At 40.8% G+C, this 22,339-nt stretch overlaps 2 protein-coding genes across 2 annotated transcripts; both read left to right on the plus strand.

Moving 5' to 3' along the window:
- Positions 1-384: 384 nt before the first annotated feature.
- On the plus strand, positions 385-2,158 carry LOC114442729 (cathepsin Z-like). The gene is made up of 6 exons (XM_028416508.1): positions 385-504; positions 869-1,032; positions 1,191-1,370; positions 1,443-1,593; positions 1,664-1,826; positions 1,951-2,158. Exons 1-6 carry the CDS (start codon positions 386-388, stop codon positions 2,074-2,076), a joined length of 903 nt encoding a protein of 300 aa, XP_028272309.1. The 5' UTR covers position 385; the 3' UTR covers positions 2,077-2,158.
- Positions 2,159-6,993: 4,835 nt separating this feature from the next.
- Positions 6,994-8,829, plus strand: nanos1 (nanos homolog 1). The gene has a single exon (XM_028415996.1). It carries the CDS (start codon positions 7,141-7,143, stop codon positions 7,819-7,821), a length of 681 nt encoding a protein of 226 aa, XP_028271797.1. The 5' UTR covers positions 6,994-7,140; the 3' UTR covers positions 7,822-8,829.
- The last annotated feature ends 13,510 nt before the right edge of the window (positions 8,830-22,339 follow it).

A 22,339-nucleotide genomic window follows, 5' to 3' on the forward strand; every position in this document is an offset into this window, starting at 1 on the left:
GTATAGCCTCTGGTTGATGACAGTCGGATGCCCGTATCAACTCATGCCATGCCAAAAATGCCATGAAAATAAACATGCACAGTATAAAGCAAAAAAAAATGAGCAAAATTGGAAAAATTAAAATCATTAAAATTAGAAGCAGTAACACTTTCTATTGCAATAATTATTGGTTTTAATGTGCTTTTACTTACAGTGTGGTATTCAGTGCCTTTGCTTTGGCCGGTCTGACCCAGCAGAATGAGGTTTTCCTCAGCTCCCCTCTGTTGTGTTCAATGAAGCCTGATTAGATTGCAGATGCAGGGCAGGTTTGCTGTTCCTCTCTTGGTGAAGCTGACAGACTATTTATTCCCTGCCCCAGTGAGAGTTTGGTGTTCTGTGGTTCAACATGGCTTGGCTACCCTTTTTTACTGTTGCTCTCATCAGTCACGTTTCTGCAAGATACTCTTTTAGTGATAAGCTAAGTTGTTACCAGCCTGTGCCCAGAAAATCTGATTTTGGGGTGAAGTAAGCTGCCTCTTAAGTTTCATTTTGGTCTTCTTGTAGTTTTCTGTCTTTTTGCTTTTTCTATTAATCTGATTCTATTTTGAAAAGATGCTTGTCAAATTCAATGATGAATTTTATACGCAGCTTGAGTATTGTCTTAGGCATTTCAGCCCAGGTTGCCTGGACACTCATAATGTGTCTTGTCACTTCAACTTACTTTGATGCCCAGGATTAATTTTAGACTTGGTTGGAATATTCATGGTTGAGTTCAGCTTTGGTAAAGCTCTGTACACATGGCCTTGCTGCTAACCTGATGTGCAACCAGACACTGACAGGATGACCCAGGATGACACTCAGTAAAATAACACAGATCTGTCTCTCTCAGAACTGCACCTCGTCCTCATGAAATCCTGAACCTCGCTAAGCTGCCCAAGTCCTGGGACTGGAGGAATGTAAATGGCAAAAACTACGTCAGCACAACTCGTAACCAGCACATCCCTCAGTACTGTGGCTCCTGCTGGGCCCATGGCACCACCAGTGCAATGGCAGGTTAGACTGTGCTTTTAATTCTTATAATGTAATATAATTTAGATGAATTCTACTCCTACCCCATCTTTGTCTTTACTAGTGTGTTCTCTTGTGACTTTAAATCACTTCAGTTGAGTCTTTCTGAACAAATGTATAACTTGTGAACCTTCTCATTGTAGATCGCATAAACATTAAGCGGAGAGGAGCGTGGCCGTCTGCTTATTTGTCTGTCCAACACGTACTTGACTGTGCCAACTCCGGCTCCTGTCAGGGAGGGGACCAAGGCAAGGTTTGGGAATATGCCAACCAACATGGCATCCCTGATGAGACCTGCAACAACTACCAGGCTGTTGACCAGAGTGAGAACTCAAACAGTAGTGAGGACAGTTTTCACTTGTGTTGGATGACTTAACCCAAAATGTTCTTTCCAGAATGTCAACCATTCAACGCATGTGGAACTTGTACATCTTTTGGGAAGTGCAACTTTGTCCAGAACTACACAGCATGGAAGGTGGGTGACTACGGCGCCATAAGTGGAAGGGACAATATGATGGCAGAAATCTACACTGGAGGACCAATCAGGTAGTTTAATGCATAGCTTTGCAGGAAAGTTTAAATCAATGTTAAAGTGGGTGACTTCTCATTCCCTCAGCTGTGCAATCATGGCCACACAGAAACTGGACGAATACACTGGTGGTTTATACTCCGAATATGTTGAGACACCTTCTATTAACCACATAGTATCAGTGGCAGGGTGGGGAGTAGAAAATGGCACTGAATACTGGATTGTGCGCAACTCCTGGGGAGAGCCATGGGTGAGTCATGACACAGAACTTTGTCCCAATTTCTGTTTGGTTGAGTGGGTTTTCAGCATGGCATTTAAATTAGATGTTAGAATGACTGCAGAGGGTCAACAAACTGAGGTTTTTCTCTCCCAAGGGTGAAAGAGGCTGGTTCAGGATTGTGACGAGCGCCTACAAAGGAGGATCTGGAAGCCGGTACAATCTGGCTTTGGAGGAAGACTGCGTGTATGGAGATGTGATTGTGCCCTTAACCTATCAATAGGGTACTGCCTGCCTGAAGCCTTATTCCCTCAGCACTCATGGACTAGGATAACTGGCACAGACACAGTTCAGCACCTTAAACTCTGGGCATAATAAAGTGTACAAAATCCAACACTTATGTTTTGAATCGCTAACAAAAAGCCTTCACTACATTCCAGCTAAAATGACTTGATGAAACCAGAAGGTAATTTAAAAACATTGTGTTGCAGATTTCAAATCGGTCATTAAGACTCAGAATGATTTGACATGTGATGGTGATGACTGCAAATTGGGTTGAACTGTTCCTTTTAGATGTGATACACCTGAGACCACATACCCCCAAAAAACTGCATTTTGAGTTACTGCCCTGTGCCCGCTGAAAGGCACTTGGCTTATTTGCTAAAACGTTGTATGAAATTGGCTTCAGATCTCCAGGGGACCACTTCACTTGCATTCACATTTATATTTGCAGTTCTCTCAGGAAGTATTGCAGAATTTGCCTTTGCCTAGATATGATTCTGTATCGCCACAAGGTCAGGTTGCAGTATAAATGGTATGTAACAGCCCTCCTGATTTACCTCAAGACTCTAGGTCTCAAAATTACTCCAGTAAAATCAAACCAGTGCCTTTCAAAAGCTGAATGCAGCTTTTTGTTCATCTCTGAGTTTGATAAACAGAACGACCTCCCTTATTGACTGACATGCTTTATTAGTTTCAATTCTGTCATGCTTCTGGAGTAACATTCTGTTTAATCACTGGTTATCTACAGCAGCACACGCACAAAGCACAATGGCATCGTCTGAGTTTATATGCAATTATTATAAGAAGCCCATTTTCTTGCCGTCAGCTGGGGAACAAAGGAAAACTGAGCACTTGGATATTTGGTGTGAGCAACAATAATAAAAAGGCAAAAACAAGCTGCTGTGCTTTGCTGCTGATATGGAAGCGTTTCCCATTAACTGCTGTTTCCATTCAGCATCTCTGGGGAGAACAAATGATAATCAAACCTTCTGCAGCTCCGTTAACTTCAAGCCTCTGAACCAAAGCAAACCTTAAGCCTATAAAGCTGCGGCATGTCCGAGTGGAGGCCCACTGCGAAAAACAAATATTGGGCATAAATTTGTTGCTTAATATTATGCGATGAAGCCCCCACCCTCCAGCAATCTTTCATATGAAATCAAATTTGCGCACTGATTAAATTTCCTGCATGTTTTCTCATTTACATAATCACAAACAGAGCTCTAATGGCTGTGAATGAAAACACATGGTAATCTTTGGGTCGGAGGCAAAAAAAGAGTTTTTTTTTTGGTGCGACAGGGAAAGCTATGAAATATGCAGGCTGCAAATGCACAGGCTATATTTTTATACTGAGAGATTCAGCATTCATCTTCATTAAGGTAATCAATATAGCAAAACAGGTTTTTCAGCAATTCCTGCAAACCCATTATGTATTGTTTCAATGATCAATACCACGCTCTGTAAACATGGATGTGGAGGGGGGGGGGCATGAATGGAGTATTACCGAGGCCTTCTGGTGCTACAGGGACCTGGATTATCAGCTTAAATACATATCTGCTTCTAAAGTATATCTGAGCAATGCATTGTAATGAGTTATCAATGGCAGCTGCCTCTAGCAGCAGTGTAGGAATATGTATGTGTGTGTGTTCTTTGTGTAATCCTCCTCCCACTTTTCAAGGCCGCTGCTGAAATCTGCCTCACAAAATAAGCAGCAGAGAAGGAAACATAAGCAGACAGCCACGGAAATATCAGAAATATGTGATTCTACAGCCACCGTGACAAAAACATGCCGCAGAGACATATTTCAATTACTATGGGTGTGAATACAAGGAGATTCCTTTACCTTGTATCATGTCAAGCCTGGATTATAACACAAACCATCAGAGATTTGCATCCAAAGCCAAAACAGAATTCTGATGCACGTCTCATATAACAAATGAGCGCATGCTGGAAATATGATCTTATGAATAAAAGCACAAGCCTTACACAGGCCCCACTTTTCCTGACGATACATGTTTTTCCTCTCTGTCAAGCAAAAACAAACAACAAAAACACTTACACCACAATCACTTAGTCAGTGTGATCCCCAAATCGATTTACAGCCATAGCCACCCTGCTGCTGTTATGCATCATTCCACTGCTAATCTCACTTCCTCCTCCAATATACTCATGCAACCTCGAGGAGCCGGCAGAATTAGCTTTAGTTAATGGATGAGTATTAATCCCTCTTAGTCACAACAAAATTAAGGAATAATGTGGCCATGAATATTTCAGCTACACCGCAGCAACACAGGATTCTGCTAACACAATCTGCACCCGGCATGCCGAAAAAGGAACTGGCGATTAAATACATTATTAATGCTTCATAATAAAATTCATATTTTGTAGCAGATGAACCATCCAGTGAGCAGGATGAATATACAAGAAAATATACAAGAAACACAGCGGTGCATTGAACCGTGCCTTTGTTCTGCTTTTATCACTGTGTCTCCTAAGACAGTGCAATCTTATTATATCCCTTAAAAATAGATGCGGACCTTCCAAGTCAGTGAGTTCCTGCAGCCTCCCCCCTGGAAGTTTTAATTAGAACACCAGTCACTCTGGTTATCGTTGTTTCAAGAGGACCGCTTCCACATTCCTTAGCTGCCCACTTCATCATAGGATCAGAGGCCCACAATGAGTGGACTGTTTGTGACGCCTGCCTCATATTTCCTCTGGATTTTACCTAAGAGTTCAGGATCTGGATGACCTTTGTTGCTGTGGTGTAATTAGATTGGCAGAATCATTGTGGAGATGTAAACTTAGGGACTTTATAATAAAAAGTGCAAAAGACATGCTCTGAGTGTTGGATTATACACAACACACTGCATCCAGTGAGCTGCCACATACAGGCACATACAGGAACAGACCAGAAGAACCTTCTAGTGGTCATGAAGGATTTTTGAGTGCCATTCGTGAAATTATGTGAATATTTTTACCCCTTACAACAAAACTTATCATAAAACTATACATGAAGATTGTTGGGTCTAATGGCGACTGGAGGAACTGCAGTTTTTGGCACATTAACCTCTTCCAGACTGTCCTCACTAGGAACACATAACATGAGGTTGATATTTCAGTCCTGGACAATGAAACGTGTGCATGTCACTGCATCTGTATTTGTTTATAGGGGCGGGACCTGTCACCATGGTAACTGAAAATGGCAACCACAGAAGGGAATGGTTTTCCTTTACCGACATTTATTTGTCACATACACATTTGTACATAGTACAATGCATAGAGAAATGATTGTGTACCAGATCCGGCATACGCATACACAACAGTAAGGACAAGTAAACAGGTAAACAAAGGCATGGTGGTGAGCAAGTATAAGGGGAAAAACTAAAGAAAATATCAAAGAGCCTGTCTTTATATATAAAGGGAGGCCATACTTTATGACTTTATGCCCAGTCAGTGTCAGTGTTAGGAGGATGATCAGATGACATTGAGCAATATTTTCAATAGTTCTGTGAGCAAAAACGCACAATACAAAGTAAGACTCGCTATAAAATTACAACAAAATAGGATTTCACCCCAGTACAGTGCAGCTGAATTGAACTAATATTGTAAGGCTAAACAACAGCAACAACATACATTAGGCCTGTTTACAACCTGTGCTGTGGATGATCCATTACAATAAACTGTTCTTCTGAAAAAAGATGCTGCTATTTACAATGTATTCATAGCCAGGTGCAAACGGAAGCATATATGAAAACATATAGACATGCTCTGTATCTACACCATTAGACTGAGAGAGAGAGTGAACTGACACCCTGATGTTGTCTGTTTAGTGCAGAACATGCAGTGTGTGCAAGTCTCCACCATTCAGATCAGGACACACTAATGACACGTGGTCACAGTGGAACATAATTGGTGACTTTCATCTTCCAGCCAGTGTCCATTATTACTGTATTTTTGGCACTGGAGGAGGAAAGCGGGGAGGGAAAGGTCTCTCAGTTCATATGGACTGACCTGTAATTGCATGATGCTGCCCCCTGTTGAAAACCTGATCTGCATGTTGTTGTTGTTGTTTTTTTCCATCCTGATGGGGGTGTTTCTGTGGATGTTATGAGGAAGCAAAGCATTACAAAAAAAAAAAAAAACATGAGACAACAAAAGATTAATATTATGCTCTAGGTTTATTTTTCTTTCTTTGTAGTGCTTGTAATCCTGCAGGTAAATTTACATGTTACACTAGAATCATGACAGTTCCTTGTTTAAAGCTGGCAGAAAAGTACTTTTTTTTAAATGGAAAAAGTAAGAAATGATGTTATAATTAAACACACATCAGGTGAATCGAAGGCCCTTGTTTATGTCCAGTGCCTGTAAACCTCCTCAACATAATGGTTTTGCCTCATATTGATTCTGTTGTGTCATAAAGGGAGGCACATTATTCCAGGGCAGCAGGAGAAAAGCTTCTGGACAGGGAACAAAGGGCCTATGCTCTTGGCACATAAAGGGTTAAGGTGTGTGAACGCCTGAGTTGGCGTTGATGGTATTCACGCACAATGATTAACGATATTGATTAACGAAACATGCGGAATTGTAATGTTTTAGTACCAATGGGGACCGCAGAGCCGAGCAGTAATTGACTGGTACTCGCGCTGAAATAATGTAATTAACCACAGCGAGCGAAATTATTTCTCTTCTGCGCAGTTGTCCAAATCATTAACTATTAACAACCCTTTTTGCCCATGAAAGTGCACGAATCTCTAAACGCCAGAGTAGTGATTGATGCGGACAAAGCGCCTGCCCGCAAGAAAACAAATCTGTCCAAATGTGGCTTTGAAGAAAGGGAGCTTGCTTTCGACCTGAGCAGAAACTTGGTTTTGAAGGGAGAGCGCGCCCCGCCCTCCTGGTCCTTATAACCAGAAAGCCTGTTTGCAGGACCGCTCAAACATAACGGGAACACTGGAGACCACATCGCTTTACATGAACCATTCCTGGAAGCGAACTCTGGCTACAAAGACATTACGGATTACACTGGCTGTTTCGCCTTTTCACGGCAAGCAAACGAGCACAAGTGGCCATGGATTTTCTCAATCACAACTATTTGAATGCGCGCAGCCCTTATGACTATACTTTTAATTTCTGGAACGACTATCTCGGGCTGACGACGTTGGTAACGAAGAATAATAAGCTCAGCATGCCCCAAAATCCCAACTCCATCACCGAGTCCCTGAAGGCGACCCTGGGTTTGGACGATTCTCCGGAGTGTCCGTGCGTAATCACGGGCGGCGTTGGAGAGAGCGGGCACCTAGACTGTTGCTGCCCGTCCGGGAGCCCCCCGCCGGCTTCTATCCTGGACTTGAAAGAGCGTTTCTCTATACTGAACCCCTTTCAAAACCAGCTCGGCGTCCAGCTGCCGGAGAGGGAGGTGGGTTTTGGTGGCAGCTTCCCGGGGTTCGATCTGTTCGGCGTGGAGAGGAAGATGCGCAAACCCGCTTCCAGGAGCAAACAGGAGCCCAAAATCTGCGTGTTCTGCCGAAATAACGGAGCACCCGAGGAGGTGTACGGCTCCCACGTCCTGAAGACTCCGGACGGCAGGGTTGTGTGCCCCATTCTGAGGGCTTATACCTGCCCTCTTTGCAGTGCCAATGGGGACAATGCCCACACGATAAAATACTGTCCACTGTCAAAAGACCAGCCATCCCAGCGACCATTAAAGGGGGGTAGGGCAGTGGGTGGTAAGAGAATGAAAATATTTTAAACAGACAAGACTATAAAGTAAATTGAATTGCACTGAACAATTTTTAGATGACTGTTTTGATTTCGGCTCTAGCCTTTATCCCAGTTTCATAAACATATTGATTTTTATCTTTTTTTTTCCTCTAAGATCTCTTATATTTTTATAGTTCCTTTATCCACATAGAATAATTTTATGCTTTATACATTGGATTTATTTTTCTTTCTAGTTTGTAGTCATTTGAGCGTGTGCATATAAATACACCTATGTATCAGCATTCACAAAGTGTGGATAAACAAAAAAAAAAAGAAAGTATTTTGGTCATGTAGGGAAACACACTGACATTTACAAAAAAAAAAAAGGGGATGAATGTCATAGCCTATTTCTACCAAGTATTTTTGTATCCGGTGAGCTATAAGCTCGCTCAGATTTTCTTTCACGTCTTAGAAAACCAAAGTTATGTTTGCCATTAAAGAAGCTCAAGAATGTGTCATTAATGAATACTTGTGTGAGTGTCTGAGTGGAGGAGGAACTCTTTGATTCCATCTGCCTGCCTGCCTAAAAAAAAAAAAAACAAAAAAACTCCACAACATATTTTCCAACTTGCTCTAAAAGTTGACATTCAATCTGCAAGGCAGGAAGAAAAAAAGAGAAACAAAACAATGTGGCCTCTGTTTAGGGCTCATAATCTCTGGGGGAACATTATAATCAATTGTTACTAAGCCAAACGTCTGTGATGAGAAAGTTATCTGTCTTCACATGCAGTCAGAAACGAGAGATGACATCGTACATTTTTGTTTACATTCCCAAATAAGGGTGACACACTGGATTGCTCTCTCTCTCTCTCTTTCTTGATAGTGTTTTGTTTTTTAACCCTGACATTGTATTCTGTCTCATGAGAAGGTGTGGAGAGAGTCCCATTCACCTTTCATTCTGTGTGTATGTGTGTGAAGGGTGGAGGAAAATAGCAAATGAATGTTAGTAAACAAACAACATGGTATCCAATTTTTTTCTATAGAAACCCCCCCCCCCCAAGAAAAAAGAGATGCAAAGATGCAAAAATGTTGTGAATGTATGATTGAAAGTGTCACTTGCAGGACTGCACATTTCTGACAGTTTTGTTTACCAAAGGATTCAATTACATTGAAGAAAGAAGAAAGATTTGCTGTATTGTATATAAAGTGATGTTTATTCAGTATTTTAACATTACAAGTGACTTCAGAGGGCGCTACCTCAACAGGATTTTGTACTTACATGTAAAAAAAAAAAATGTCAACAGCAGTTTATTGATATAGTGCTGCCATTTATAATAAGGGTTTTGATAGTATTTTTGATCTTTGTATAACATAATTGTATTTTCATTTTTGTTGCATTTAACATGATGGAAGTAAGTTTCCAAGAAGCTATAAGCATTGCTCACCACAAGGTGATTGTCTGTAAATAGTGATTATACCCATACTTTTTAAAGTTTAGTTGTTCAATGTTGCATTCTTGAGAGTGTGCAAGAGAGTAGATATTGAAGAAAAAAAGGCCGCCACTTTTAACAGAGGTTTTTTTGATTAAATGAATAAGAGAAAAAAAAAAAGAAACACTGTTGAACTTTGTTATTTATATTTTACCACAATTTCCTGTATGCTGCTGTGCAGAATAACAACATATGAATTCACTAGAGAAATAAAAACGTATCAAATATTTGGAGCTACGTGCTTTGTGTTGTGTAGTTGGGCTTGTCTTGACTGACAGGGGTATATAAACCCCCTTTTTTCTAAACACAAAGAGTCTCAGATTACTGTTCCACTGGCTGATTTTAGTGATTTGCAAAGTGGCTGATTGAATCAAGCAGGAGGAGAGTCGACTAAAAAACAAAGAAATGGCTTTTCTAGCCCTAATTATCCCGCTAACTCGCTGGCATGTAGAAGTCCTGCCGCAGAGAAATTCTAACCTTTGCCTTAGAACAGACCGATCTGTTGCTCTCATATCTTAAAAGATTTGTCTCCAAAATACAAACACAGTGCTGCAGTTGTTCGACCGTTGTTTAGGAAGGGCTGCCCACACAAGAATGTCTTGGCTTATGCCTCGACCATTCAAACAGATCATGTTTGCACTGAAGTGGATTGAATGGCTGGCCCTCCCCGGCCTTCTCCGCCTGCCATCTGTGGAATGGCTGCTGCAGATACATTATGGGGCTCAAAAACAGGCAGGAAGCCTTGCTGCTGCTTTTTCTTGTTTTTTTGGGAGCTGCAGCTGTGAGTGCTTATGAGTTTCTGCAACAGCTTGGTTTGCTACTAATGTCTTATAAATGAGGGGAATAGTAAATAGAGTGAAACCATGATGAGTCCATGAATGGCCTCACTGTCTGCGGTCTGTCTCACCAGCAAAACAACCTCAGACATTCATAATTGCTTCAGATGCTGAACATACAGTACATAAACACACCAAGGCGACTGTACACATCAGCCTAAAGCATCCTGCTGGTGTCATCCACACCTTGGCAGATCCTCCCCTCCCCCCTCTCCTCCCTCCCTGCTCTGTCTTCATGTATCTCTCCAGCTGAGGTTGTGGCATTAAAAATGGATGACTACTAAGTGCAACAGGGATTTATCTCTGTGAGAACAGTGGTGAAAAAGCCTGGCAGGCTAGCATTTCAGGCAAACACAGTCAGCTAACAGGTCTTATTCCCACTATGCCGCTGCCTCCATTAGCCACTCTGCAGACAGGGCCCATATAATCTAGTTAGTTGAGCCATTTATGAGATATGTATCTTTCATGATGGTATAATATGTCTTAGCTGGCTGGTTTTTCATCCAGTGTACAATTTACGTGCACAACAAATGGCAGGATTTCTGCAGCAGCTAAGTGCTTCCATGATATTCTTCTCCTTCGAGAGATGAATGAGGGAGATGTTTTAATTAAAGGGCAGCGTGATGGTCAGGTGTTGACTCAGAGTCCCAATCACTAAGAATGAGCTGCCTGGATGCCCTCTGGCAGGTGATTAAGATTTAGTTAATGCTCTGCAGCAGCATTTAGTCTTTGCTGTTAATGTGATTTAGAGGATTCATTAACTCACACTCATTGTGGCTACACTGAAGGTTTGCTGTTGTACACTAGGTCAGTGCTTCCCACTGATGTGCCATCACAGCTGTTCTCAGATACTTCTTTTGATTGATGGGATGGCTGAATGGAAGTGTCCGATGGTATTCTACTGCAGAGGAAAAAAAAACCATGGACTGCAGTCAAGTTATCCTGGTGTCGATGTTTAGGCTCATCTTAATACAATCCAGACTGAACTACTATGCAGTTCAATTATGAGCTGATTGATAAGTTTGTGGCCTAAGCACAAAGTAGAAGTGATCTGGTTAAAAAAAAAAAACTTTTCTGCCAGATACTCACAGTGCTTTACACTACTCTACATTACCCTTTTGTGGATGCAATTATGGTGCAATCACTGGGAGCAACTTAAAGTTAAGTATCTTGCCCAACAACACAGCATGCAGCCAGGGACCATCAACCTCACAGCTGCTCTACTGCCTGGTCACAGCCAGCAAGATGAGAACGTTAATTGAATAAAGTTTAAAGTCAAATTAACACCTTCTAGGCCAAAAATGCATCAGTCGACAATTCATATTTAACTACAGAATTCCTACATGAGGTAAAAGCAACCATAGTAGGAGCCTGAATCGTGCTTATTCAACCTTTTAGTGACATCAGTGTCAAAATGTTTACATTGTTCAAGCTTCATGTCCTGTGACATCTCATACAGCGCACATGTTATTGATATGTTTCCTTTCAATAAACTATAATGCCATCAGAAAACAGCAAAACAAGACAATAGACGACCTAAGTGGACCCCCGCCTCCCCTCCCGCTCCTCATCTTCCTTGCCTCCATCGTGTATCTCATGTGGTTTTGAACAACGAATCCAAAAGGTCAAAAAACCCAAAAGGGAATATGAAGCAAAGGTTGATGAACAAGATACAAATAAAAGAGCTATAAAACAAAACAGGAAAAAAACAAAACGATAAAAACCACAGAAAGGCAACACATGGCTCAGACACCAGGGTGGGACAGGACAAAACAAAGGGAAGCAACACAGAAGAACTGAAGACAAAGAGAAGCAGACCTAAATACACAAGGGTTAACAAGACACAGGTGAAAACAATCAGGGCGGGGCAGGTAATCCACAAAGAGGGAAACACAAGAGGAAGTTAAACAGAGAGACACACGAGTGTCAGTACTTTCAAAATAAAACAATGAAAAAACGTTCTCCAAAAGCAAAACACTAAATAAACTAAGACAATCAAGCCGAGGACTAAATGAAAACAACTGAACTGGAGAACATGACAATAAAGAAAAAACCTGAGGTAACTGTGCTGAAAAATTCAAACCCATTCTGCCTGGATCTCTGTGCAGCAACAAAGCAAATAGTGTAATGACTCGACTAAATGACCTAATGTCCCATTTGCCTCGCATTCCTCTCTTTCATTGACCCACATCGCAACAGTGTGGCTGATAATCACTTACAGAATTCATTTACTGGCTCTGTCATTTCCCAGAATACACATGCAATAAAGATGCTCCTGTCGCCTAGCAACTCCTGGAGATAAATTTGAACAGCAGCTGAGCATGAAAGTCATTCCATAGAGTGAGGAAGAGAGGATGCCACCTTTAGCCTTCATATTAGAGGGCTTATTGCTGATTTGGTGCAGGTCTGATTTTTAGAATTGGAAAGGGGGGGAAAAAAAACACAATAAACGGTTTTGGAATGTATATGTTTTCAACGCATTACTGCCCCCTGTGGTGATACAAGGCATTACAAAAATATGAATACCTGTTTTGTGTCTTCCATTCAGTGTTTTTTTAAAGGCGCTGATGTGGAAGGACTCCAAATGACGAGTGTGGTGTTATTGAACTCTCCGTCAACACGACTGCGTTGACCATTCGCTGGGCTCTGCGATAACAACTCTGTCCCTCTGAGGGCAGATCGCAGCTTTGATGCTGTAATTGAAATTTCACAAAGGATTTATTTGAAATGAACACTCGTTGCTGTTTAAGTGAGGCGGACAGGTTATTAAGTTTCTTTCACAGCATGATCAGCTTATTTCTCAGTGGCTGTTTTGCCGGTGCAGATGTACTGTCAGCTGAAATAATCCTCTGAGTCACTGGTGTGTGGATCCTAACTGCAAAAGAACATTAAATATGTTAACATTTCTCTAGTGAGAGTTTTTTTTTTTAAGAACATACAGAAAGTTGCTTGTTTTTGAAATAGTATGCATCTGTGTCAGAGCCTGGACGGACTATTATTGGCATGTTCTTAGACGGTCAGTAAAAATAAAACCACAGTAAAGGCTTTGTTTTGTTTTCATAAATATGCTTCCTATGAATAGTTTCAAGAATCCAGAATTCAATTTCCTCCAGACGTCATCTTTCAACAATGCTGTGTTGTTTGGGGTAACAGTTTTCAGCTGCCTCAAAGTTAAAGGAAGCAAATGATAATAACAATTTATTATATTTAAGGTATCCTGATCCTGTAACATTTAAACTGCAGCAGGATTTCTGTGTTGCCATTCAGCTGGTTCTAGTGTCACGCACAGAGGAGATAATCAAAGATGATTACAGACGGTTCTGCCATGTTGCCTCACCTTATCATTAAAGCATCACACAAAAACAGGCACGTTTACATAATTCAGAGAGGCACAATGTTCTTCTCTTAGGCCTATTCTGTTTTTTTTCCCCCTTATCCCTCAGATTATTGCACAGCTTAACTGTGGCACGATATTGTTTTTTTGTGCACTGTGATGCTCACTGCTGCCATTTAATATCACTAAATCCATCTCAGCAGGTTTCTGCGGTATGTATACATCATCAGCTGAACACATCCTGAGCCGTATACACCATTTTTCATCAGTTTACATTAAATCTCTAAGTTATTTCGTTTTTGTTCAGCTGCCTGTTAAACATCTAGCATAAAACAAAAAGCGGGAACATGACTTTTGATGCACACTGATGCTGATCATGAGACAAATCTATGTAAAATGAAGTAATTATTATTATTTTTTTAATTAAAGAGCAGGGTTATCAGTCAGTGGAGACTTGGATAAGGCATCCAGATCCCCTCTGGCAGGTGATAACTCTGCAGCAGTAGTTACTCTTTGCTCTTGGAGAATATATTAATTCAGACAGCAGCACATCAGGTTTGCCACACTGTGTATATTAAACTGGTCTACAGAGCAGTGTTACTGTAATGAGGCGGTCCATTTACATAGTAAGCTTCAACTTCATTGACCCATATGATAACACAGTTGAAGGCACATAATAAGTTACGGAGAATTCATTTATTGGTCCCATATCATTTCCCAGAATACACTTGCAATGAGCATGTTCCTGTCGCCTAGCAACTCCTGGAGATAAAATTGGACAGCAGCCAGGCATGAAAATCATTCCATAGAGCTTTGGAGGTAAAGGGGCTGCGACCGTCACATTACGGCCGTGTGGCGATTCGGTGCCTCTTATATGCTAAAAATAGTTGCACGTAAATGTTTTTAAAGGCTGATCCACAACAGAAAGGACGAATTCAAGAGTTCAACTTCAGTTCAGTGCTTCACCTTTATTATCCATTTTGCACTGAGGCACAAACATGGAGTGAGTCATTTGTTAAACCTGCTTTTTGTTAAGGTTTGTCTACTTGTTACTGTGTGACAGCAATGGATTTGTCTGCACAACAAACAAACAGGTTCTGCATATATGTCACATGTTACCACTTTAAATTGAGAAGCTTAAAAAACTGATCAAAGTTCCAAGGGAGGAGATAATATGCGGGATAAAAAAGTTCAGGTTGGGCCTTTTTCTGTGTTTAGGCACCAAAACAACTCAGTTAGGTTTAGAAAAGGATTGTTTTGATTAAATTAAAGCCTTCTTTACAATGTTAGGGCCCTATGATTTCCGCGATCACGGAATCGCGGACGGAATCACGGAATTGGCATTTTAACGCGGAATATATCGGAATTTGACATAATTTGACTGTAGTGCCGTTATCATGTGTAAGAAGAACGTATGTCCGGGGAAAACTGCACGGAGGGAAGCTAATCCGGGTCGCACAAGAAGCCCCTTCCACAGACTGAGCCCCTCCAATTTCAAAACACAGTAACCATGGTGAAGCGGCTGCGTACAGCTCTGCCTTCGTCACCGAAAAAAACTTCGAAACTCTGCGCCCCTCAGTACAGAGCCGAGCAGTTCCCGAACGACTTCTGTGCGCCACGTGAACTGTTGTTTTACAGATTCTGTCAACACTGGAACGACTTAAAACTACAAATACAAAAGAATTAAAATAAGAACATATAACATATTAACAGATATTGCACAGATGAGGTGAGTAGGTGGGAAGCTTGTAGAGAGGGGAGCTCACAGGGACTAACTACAGCTGAAATAACGTGTTTAAGTTGAAGAAGTTTAAAATGTTTGGTTGTTTTATAATGGAGTCAACTAAAGTTTCATCACTTGCTGCTTGTTTTTGATGCACTACTGTATGTTACCATGCTGAGGAAAACGTCACCTCAATAGATTTAAGTTAGTTTCTATTCAATTTAGTCATTTACATTAAAAACACAACGCTTCTGGAAGTAAAGTAAGGTCAAAAAAATGTGATTCCCAAAAACTATATAGTGAAAAACAGATTTCCCCAAAATTAAAACGGAAAAAACGGAATTTGGGAAAAAATAAAACTTTTTTTTAAATAGGGCCCTACAATGTGAATCAAATACTACAAGGCAAACGTATTAAACAAAGCTTTAAAATATTATTAATATGATGGATGTTGCTACATTACAAAATGTTAGTTGGGTTACCAAATTCCATTTGAAACACTTTTGACAAAACTACAGGCTCTGTTACACACAGACTACAATTCATATCTCCTTAATTCTTGTCGACAAAATGTTCATTAAAAAGGGCCCAGGGTTGTTTTTGTGCGATTGTGTTGCTGCATTGATCGCTGTCCAAGTGGTAAATTGATCTGTTTTCTATCTTCTCTTATTTAATAATGCAGTGAGTTAAAAACTGCCAGAGGGTGGTCTTTTCCACTCACATGAGATTGTTTCAGAGTGATGAAAATGCTATTACAGGTTTCTGGGAAGCCTGCAGTATTCATTTCTCTGTAGGTGGAAGAAAACAATAGCCAACCAAACTTGAGGTCTGACCAAACTGTAAACTGAACTCTATCCTGCAGTAATGGCTGCTTTATTTCTCTTCAGATTGAGGCTCTCTCTAAAGCTCGGAAGTGCAGTGATACCATGAAAAAGCACTATACTGACACCTGAAGCCAAAGACAAGACTGTGATGAGTCACTGAGAAAGTTTGGATCCATGAGTAACTTTCCAGTAAAAAGAGAAACTGTTGACCGATAGATGGATGACGTGTTTCCTCTAAAGCTTGTTATCTGTTTCTGGATTTCACCAACAAGAGTTTTAAATGTTTCAGAGGAAGATTAGTGGTTTGGTGAAGCATCACAGACTGAAACCGAAGCCACTGAGACATGAAAGAAACTCATAAAACCAACATCAAAAACAAGAATGTCTGTGGAAATGTAAAAAAAAAATGGTTGATTAATTATCAGTAGGACAGATTTAGACAAACACTGTCCTTCACTGTACTCATGACAGGTGCTGCTAAGAAGAGGCTCATTCATCGAAAGGATCACAGCAACAGCTCGGCCCAACCAACCAGTCAGTCCATAGCTCTGCTGCACAGTTAATGTGTTTTTGTCAGTGGGAAAATTCCAGCGCTGCACCGGGTCCCATGTGGTTGTGGTTTGGGTGAGAGGCACAGTAATCCGTTTGTGACGCAAGAGGGAGGAAATTGCAGAAGCTTCCTGCACAACTGTGCTTTTGTACCACTTCCAGGTGGATACCGGGCCAGTGTGCAGGCAAACAAGACCTCTACTGCTCCACCAAAGAGGAGGAGAAAGATGGCGCAACAGCACTGCCTGTAGGCCGGAAGAAGCACTGCATCATGCAATGTTCTTAAAGAGCAGAACTTTTACAGTTGCAGATGCATTTGTTTTTAATTAAACTGTAAAACAGAACACAAGCAACTATATTTGGAACATCTGTGGGTCTGCAGATGTCCGACAGTCAAAGGTGGACACAGACCTGGAATAACTACTGTTTTATAGCTACTAAAAATAAACAAATTTACCAAAAAATACTCATAATGTAAACTCGAGAGGAAGTTTATCCCGCACCTTCTGGTGAATGAAAACAAGATTATCAGGTCCAGTTTTGCACTCGTCTCTACAGAATATAGGCCTCCTGAATATAAGCAAAAATAAATAAAAGACTAATGAAAACAATCAGCTAAAATAGTTTTAGATAGATAGAGTGATAGAGTTTACATTTTAAGGTTGAAAGAACCAGTGTTAAAGGTAGGGTAGGAGATTTTGAAAACTCAGTGAGAGTCAGCCAGATTTTGAAAGTAAACACACGCCCCTTTCTCTCGGAGCTCACCCCGAAGCCACGCCTCTCAATCACATGGACGCGCATTACCTGAAGACGAGCTGCGGTCTGTGACTTCGGCCACCGGGAGGATTGGCTGATGTTTTTAGCGTTTTATAGCTTCCACAGATGATGAATATTCTTCATTTTAAAGTGAAACTGCTGAACTAATCGGTTGCTATCGGATTGTAAAGAGAAGTTACACTAATTTAACAAAAAGTGCATCAGAATGACATCTCCTACCCGACCTTTTACCACTGCTGCCTCAGTTTGGAGTTCTGTGAGGGTTAATCTTGTGGTACTCTGGCTTCCTTCCACATGTAGGTGTGAGTTTATGTGTGACTAGTTGTGTTGTCGTCTCTTAGCCCTATGATAGACTGGCGACCTGTCTTGGGGTGCACCCCGCCTCAGCTTCCCTGTGACCCTGTAGTACAAGTGAATTCAGAACAGGGATGGATGAATCAGTTAGAGCCCAACATGCACACAGTATGACTCCGATACGGTTACACACTGCAGTATTTCTCCATGTGGGAAACAAACAGACCACACATTCTCCAACCAGCCACAGAAAACAACAACACAGTGCAGCAACAGAATCCTTCTCCTCTCCTCGTTTGGTGTTAATCACAGAGGTGTTTTGGTGAAGAATAAAAGCCATCTGCCCCAATGCACTTTAGTCTGAACTGTGCTTTTTTTTTTCCCCCTTCTTAATTAATTTGCAAGATTTCCCATCTGGCACAACCATGGCTAACATCTCCCATCTGCTGCATTATATTTTCATTTTGCATGTGTCTGACTTCTGCTGATATTTTGCTCGAAGCCTTAATGGCCTCTCTCTGTGCACAACACCATCATTATTTATAATGTAACACTAAACATTCAGCGTGTTTATGTGATGATGATGAAGTGGTGTTTTCTCAGACTGTTTTATTAGCAGAGATGTTATTCCACATGTGTTGCCTTTTTGCTGCTTATCAACAACTTTTCAGCTTCACACAGATGTTTTTTTTTATTTTTTCCTTAATTTGTGTTTAAATTTGTAAAACCTTTTTTTAAGTGTTCACCACAAACGTTTACAATATCTCATGGAGAAATCATACAAACATCTGCTGCTATGAAAACACACAGTACCAGCATCAAAACAACATATGAGTGTCATTAGTTCATTAAGTTTAACGTGTGTGTGTTGTTGTTAAGTTTCAGACGGGGATGAGATTTGATCCTCTGCCTCCATCTGGTGTTTGAAACTGAAACTGAATATACAGTGATTGCATTTATTATTACTGAAGGCTTTTTTCTTATTCATAAACAATATTTCAAAGCAATGCATCCTGGGAAACCATCCTGATTCTATAAAATGTGACATGCTGAAGTAAAATCTAATGGGATAAAATGATCAATCATGACGTCATAAAACAACAAGTTAAAAGCACAAAACTGGTTAAACAGCAGCTGGATGAGCCCTGGGTTTGTCATTAACCAGCTCAAGTCCACACAAGGAATATGTGTTAACCACAAGTAAATGTATTTAATTTACTCACATAAGTAAATGATTCTCAAAACATACCCTGAATATGTATGATTAATAAGTTACATTTGATGTAAATGTAACTTCAGACAAAGAAACCCAAGACGAAAACAACAAACAAACATCACCTGCCTGCTGGGAAAGAGAGAAATGTTCCAAAATTATAAGGTCACACAGTTCCTGAAACCTCCGAGGACGAACACCAGAGTTTGAATTTCTGCAGCACAGTGTGCAACCTCCACAAACCTCTGATGTAATCACATTTAAACATAACATCATCTCAATATAAGCCAGCCGAGCAAAACTTTACAACCAATAAGCACACATTCACAATTAAGAGTGGGAACTAAGATCACAGATAATGTCAAAGTCCATAATAAAAGGCGATAAGTGATCTTTAAAGAGACAAAATAAAAATAAGATGCTTGCACTCACCAACTAATTTGAAAATAAATCCATCCTCCTTTCTTTTCTCAAGAAGACTTCAGTTTCTGTGAGTTTCAGTTGCATCAATAAGTCCTTTTCTGGGGCCATGGAGGCTCATGCTGAGAGCCGTCATGTTTCTGGCTTAGCAACATATATTATAATAGCAACACAGCTGTAGCTGTTGGCATCAATCGGATTTCCGGGTTTAGTTCAGACATTTTGCAAAGTGCCGCCGTTCAGGCTCTAGCGAGTGCTCATCCAATCACAGGACGCGTTCATGTCCAATTCTGCGCAAGGCCTTCTAATTGGCCGAGGTGTTGCTGACTCGAGATCTGATTGGCTATTGCAACTGTTCACTTACAGCGCAGGGAGCCTGCTCTGTTGATTCTGAAGGCCTCAGGCAGATTTCATAGAACCTGACAACACAAGCTGGCTGAAATATGATTGGATAAAAACTATACATAACATACAAGACTGGAAGCAGCTCAACCGAGTATATATAATATGACTTAAAGAGGACAGGCAATAGAGAAAGTATATATATACACTACCGTTCAACAGTTCAGCTGTGCTAACATAATTCCACAGGTGTTTTCTAATCATCAATTAGCCTTTTAGCATGATTAGCTAACACAATGTACCATTAGAACACAGAAGTGATGGCTGATGGGAAAGGGCCTCTGTACACCTTTGTATATATTCCATTAAAAATCAGCCTTTTCTAGTCATTTACCAAAGAGAAGGGTCATCTCAAAGTTAAAAAGAATAAGATAAGGAACACCATTATTTATCCTGCAATGGGGAAAGTTTTGAAGTCCACCAGTCAGAAAACTGTAATGTCAGGAGCCGCCACAAGGTGTCACTAAGATCCTTGCTGTTGACAAAAGAGCTAATGAGTGTAAAAATGGCATCACAGTGAGACAGCTGCAGAAATGTGAACACAAAAACATGGCCACACACACATTATCAGTGGCAGCCTATTATAAGACAATGGAGGCCTCAAAGCACTATAAAACTATTTATCATAATTATTTAGTAATAAGACAGAACTGAAACCTCAAAAATTACAAGAGATTCAATTGAATTAATTAAACAATATTAAAATATACATTCAACAGTCTATTAAATTAGCATGACAGCTAACTGCAGCATGAAGAGCGTCGACATTTTGGTCATGTTTAAGTATTTTTGCACTTTTTTCTCCACAAAAAATTGCATTCACATTTATTTCACATGTATGCACAGTGTTTACGGAGTGTTGGGTTTACTCTGTAGTGGTGTTTGAACTTAAGCTGATCACACATATCTCTACACATATTATATGAACATGCAAGTGCATTTCACCTGTGCACATATTAAGGTTATTAAGGTTAATGAATATAAACAAGCACCGACTCAGAGAGGACATTTAGAACGCCTGAATGTGGTCTTTGTAGCTCAATAGGGTTTTATCTCTAATCATCATCACATATAGTGCAAAGCTGATAGATATTTTGTGGATCATCTCAAGATAAAATGAGTCGACTTCTTCTCTGAGTCCTCCATCTGTTCCTTTCTGTTTTATTCCTCCCTTAACTTGCCTGACTTAACACACCACAGCCAGGAGGGCCCTTATCATTTCCAAAGGAATGTAACCATTCACAGCCTCTATAAGAACTCCACCTACCTCTAAATAATAGCAGTTTTTCTTTTTTTTTATAACCCTCACTCACCCACCCTTCAATGAATGTTAACGCAATATGGTTGCAGCCTGGCCAGGGGTGGAGATTGACTTGTTTCCAAACACTTAATTCAATTTGTCATCGCCATTCAGGGAGGCTCAAGTGGTCTAATTTGTGTTAATGAGGGGTAATAAAGTCATAGCCCCCTATATTACTGCCAGGGGGGGCGTAATGGAGTGTGTGTTAAGGGTGGGAGTGTGTGTGTGTGTGTGTGTGTGCAGGGATGGGGGTCGTAGGTATGGTATTGACGGGCTTTGGTCTCAGGCGGCTTGCCTGGCTGTTCTTGTGGCGTGCCGTCCATCAGGACACCAACACCCCTCCTCCTTTCTCTCTATTGTACCCCTAATTAGATAGCCTTTGTTGGGTTAATGCTGCCGCCATCTGGTCAGCCGTCCGGGGGTGTCAGCCGCAGGGTTGAGGAGGGGGGGGGGGGGGGGGGGGGCCCAGAAGGAAGAGTCTCTGTGGTGTGGAGGCCCTCCTCCTCCTCCTCCGTGCCCTCCCCTCATTCAATACCTCTGTCTAGGACCATCTTCCCCCTTTGGCCGACACCACAAGGACCCTTTCACACTTGAAGGAATTAGTGAAAGATTGATGTCTCCCTCTCTCTGTCAATGTGAGAGGGCGTAGCAACACAGCGGTGAGACTTTCTCTCTGCAGCCATGCTGACTGCAGGAGTACAGATGCTCTGTCATTCTGGGAGCTTATTTGAGAATTTTTGGGGTAAAACAGCCAAAAAGAGGTGTGCACGTGAGTGTGAATGTTTTACAGGTGGTGCCGAAAATGCAGTATTAAGTATTTCTTTCTTTTAATTTCCATGTAGAAGAAACATATTGTTGAATTACATACAGACATATTTCTATATTTTTATATAATAATAATAACAATAAATGTCCCGTTGTGATTTAACAAACAAACAAACAAACAACCTCTGTGACATGTGTAGCTCATCTGCTGTGGACACTGCTGTGAGCTAAGCAAGTTTCTTTCCTCATAGCTATGGCCATTCTAACATTAAACAACCTTTTAATATGACTTCTTGACGTACAAAACCCACTCCAAAGTACACAGATAGAGATCTTTAATCAATAAGGATCACAGCACCATAATTGGCACATTATATACAGGACTCTGGCTTTATTATGGGTCAAATATAGAGCATACATTTGGCCACAATGATCACCAAAGTCTAACAGGCTGCACATACACTAACACACACTGTCACACACACCGCCACTTTATTACGTTAGCATACACATGCACCTTTAAAATCAAAGTTCTGTGATGTAGTCTAGAGATTCAGGCTGTAAGAGAAGTAGAAAAACAAAACTTTTTGGCTATGACTTGGAAATCAAACCATGTCCACTAACAAATCAGAGCTGTGCT

This window comes from Parambassis ranga, chromosome 10 (assembly GCF_900634625.1).
Source record: "Parambassis ranga chromosome 10, fParRan2.1, whole genome shotgun sequence".
Classification (NCBI taxonomy): Eukaryota; Metazoa; Chordata; class Actinopteri; family Ambassidae; genus Parambassis; species Parambassis ranga.